Here is a 2,835-nt window from a genome sequence, read left to right as displayed (position 1 = left end):
AGAGGAGCCCTCTCAGAGCTCAAGAGCCTTCCTGCTCTTTGGAACTTTTCCCACCGTGGGTCAAACTTGACAAGAGTTCAGCTCAAGTTGAATACACTCACACAAATTATGTGAGCAGTCAGAATCCAAGTGAACATAACTTGAGCCATCTACAAGATTTTTACACACAAGGGCAGACATCTCCATCCAGAGAACCTTTTTTTTTTTAATTAAAAGTAGGAAACATACAAATGTGTCTTAGAACTTTTAATGGTTTTTAAAACAGAGTTTATTCTTAGCACATGGCTTTTTTTATATAGCCACACCACAATTTGTACAGTTGCACATGGGTCGAAATGCACTCCCCTCTCCCCCGAGAGATTGTGCCTCAGAATAAGACAACAATATCTCTACAACAATATTTTAAATAAATGCAAGGAAAGGAAACTAACATGTGTCACATCTACCATCAAGGTCTATACATTTTGAGAATTAAATAATCTTGTGAGGTCCACAATGTCTACTCGTTTATTCAGTTCAATACAAGCTTGTATGAGCTGCCTTAATGTGGAAGGGGGAGGTAGGGAAGGTGGGGGAAAGGATCTGTTTCCTTCTGCTTGCAACAAACATACATGTTTATGTCCCCAGTCAGCGTGGGCTATCCAGCTGACTTTAGCCATCTCAAAAGTATTGGTTGCCAAGTGGTGCTCCTCAGGTACCCAATCCTGGCGGCCTTATTCAGGCCAGCCAGCATCCTGGCTATTATCTGCTCTTAGTTGGCAACCAGCACACACTCTTTTGGGGAGAATGTCTTCTTTTTTATTATCCTTTTCGCCAAGCTGGGTTTTGTTTTGGGGTCTGTTATAGTCCAGACAGGTAGGAGTATGGGGAAAGGGGCAGAAGAGAGGAGAAAAACAGGTGGGGGGATGAAACTGGTCTAGATCTCTGAAGGTTATATGGAGGAGGGAATGGGTGTTGAGACGCCCTGGTGGGGGTGAGGATGCAGGTGCGGGCTCTGAGTTTGTGCTTTCCCTGGCGGGCCTGCTGAGGCCGAGGCCGAGTTGGAGGATCGCATCTTAGTGTTGGGCAATTTGTGATCTTTCTTCCACTTCATCCTCCGGTTCTGAAACCAGATCTTGACCTGGCGCTCGGACAAGCAGAGCGTGTGGGCGATCTCGATGCGGCGCCGCCGGGTCAGGTAGCGGTTAAAGTGGAACTCCTTCTCCAGCTCCAAGACCTGCTGTCGGGTGTATGCGGTTCGAGAGCGCTTGGGCTCCCCTCCGTTATAACTGGGGTTGACTGAAAGCCCATAACCCCGAAGGAGAATGCCAAGGAGGAGGGAGTGGAAGAGAGGGAAAGGAGGAGGAGAGAGAAGGTGGGGTGGGGAAGAGCAATTGGACATCATCATTATATAATAACCTGACACCAAGTTCACGCAAGATACATAAAACGGCAAAGAAAATGTTTCACAGGCTATTGACAACGGGAAACACCCGAGAGCCATAAAGAATGGTGCTGGGCATTGGGGCTGAAGAAAAGCTTCAAAGACACATGGCCTGAAGCCTCTGCCAGGGCAATTAAATTTATGGGGGCTATAATTACTGCCCTAACAGTTTGGCGTCTCGTAAATCTCTCGATAAAGGGACCCCGGGTACAAAAGGGTTCTCACGTTAGGATCAGGCGGCTGGCTGGCGCGCACACACCCACATCCCACTGTAGCTTGGGCCAGATGGGGGCTCCCCTCCAGAGGCCCCCTTTCCCTCGGCCTCTCCCCCTGACCCTCACCGCGACCCCCGAACCCCGACCCGGCCCCAGCCCACCCTCCCGCGCCTCCCCAGCGGCGCCACATACCGGCGCTGACATGGATCTTCTTCATCCAGGGGTACACCACGGGCTCCTTGCCTTTCAGGCCCGGCGGGCTCTTGTCGGCCAGGAGCAGCGGGCACGCGGGGGCGCTGCCCCCTGCCGGGACGCCCGGGGTGGCGGGAGCCGCCTCGCAACGCCGCGGGGGTGCGGGGTGCGCCGCGCGGTGCTGCGGGGGAGGTGGCGGCGGCGGCGGGGGCTGCCGCCCGGGCGGCAGGACGTGGCTCGCGTGCAGGCCGTGCGCAGGACCCTTGGCTCGCGCCGGGGGCTGCTCGGGCTGCGGCTGCCGCCCGGGGCTGGCGCCACCGCGGTAGCCATAGGGGTAGGCGGCTTCGGCGGCACCGTGCGCGGGGTAGAGCGCGGCAGCGGGGTAGGAGGGTTCGCGAGCGGCCCGTGGTGCGTAGTAGGTGGCGGGGGGCTCGCGGCTGTTGCCCGTGTGGGGGAGCTGGGGCTGCTGCGCCGGCAGGTGCTGGGCCGCGGGCGCTGGGGGCTGCTGGTAGCTGGGGCCCCCGCCTGGGCCGCCGTCTCCGCCGCCCGGGCCGCTGTGCTGCGCGTACTCCTCAAAGGGAGGGAACTTGGGCTCGATGTAGTTGGAGTTTATCAAAAACGAGCTCATGGTCATTAATTTGTGAAGTGCAAAAATACTAATTTTTCTCGCGTTGTCGTTTTTCTGGGCTCGCCGAGGCCCCTCCCCCTCCTGCCTCGCTTCCCATCCCCCCTTTCCTCAGCTCCCTTCCCCTCCCCCGCTGTCAAGCGCCCACCCCTCCCCTCCCCCCCCCCTCCCGCCGCCGCCAACGCCCCCAAAGTTCGCGCCCCTCCCCCCCCCCCCTCCCGCGCGCGCGCGCGCGCGCGCGCGCGCTCGCCTCGGCCCCACGCGCGCCCCGCCTAGTACCCCCACGTGACCCGCCCCCGCCAATGGGCGCGCCGCGCGCGCGGACCCGGATCAGGAAGCGCGCGGGCGAGTGATAGATGCTGCTGTCCGGCCCCGGGCGG

The 2,835-nt window shown here is 58.5% G+C and overlaps 1 protein-coding gene across 1 annotated transcript; it reads right to left on the bottom strand.

Moving 5' to 3' along the window:
- Positions 1-242: 242 nt before the first annotated feature.
- Positions 243-2,558, bottom strand: LOC125918259 (homeobox protein Hox-A4). Its single transcript, XM_049624278.1, has 2 exons — positions 1,831-2,558; positions 243-1,278 (listed from the first exon to the last, which is right to left on the bottom strand). Exons 1-2 carry the CDS (start codon positions 2,462-2,464, stop codon positions 932-934), a joined length of 981 nt encoding a protein of 326 aa, XP_049480235.1. The 5' UTR covers positions 2,465-2,558; the 3' UTR covers positions 243-931.
- Between the last annotated feature and the right edge of the window lie 277 nt (positions 2,559-2,835).

Source organism: Panthera uncia, unplaced genomic scaffold, assembly GCF_023721935.1.
Source record: "Panthera uncia isolate 11264 unplaced genomic scaffold, Puncia_PCG_1.0 HiC_scaffold_604, whole genome shotgun sequence".
Taxonomy (NCBI): Eukaryota; Metazoa; Chordata; class Mammalia; order Carnivora; family Felidae; genus Panthera; species Panthera uncia.
The sequence above is the reverse complement of the archived record's forward strand: the minus strand, read 5'-3'. Positions and strand labels throughout refer to the sequence as shown.

Excerpts from the sequence above, each read along its gene's own strand:
- LOC125918259 (XM_049624278.1), bottom strand. The coding sequence starts at position 2,464 with ATGACCATGAGCTCGTTTTTGATAAACTCCAACTACATCGAGCCCAAG. Across the intron at positions 1,279-1,830 it reads GAAGATCCATGTCAGCGCCG|TCAACCCCAGTTATAACGGA; the intron begins GTATGTGGCGCC and ends ATGGGCTTTCAG.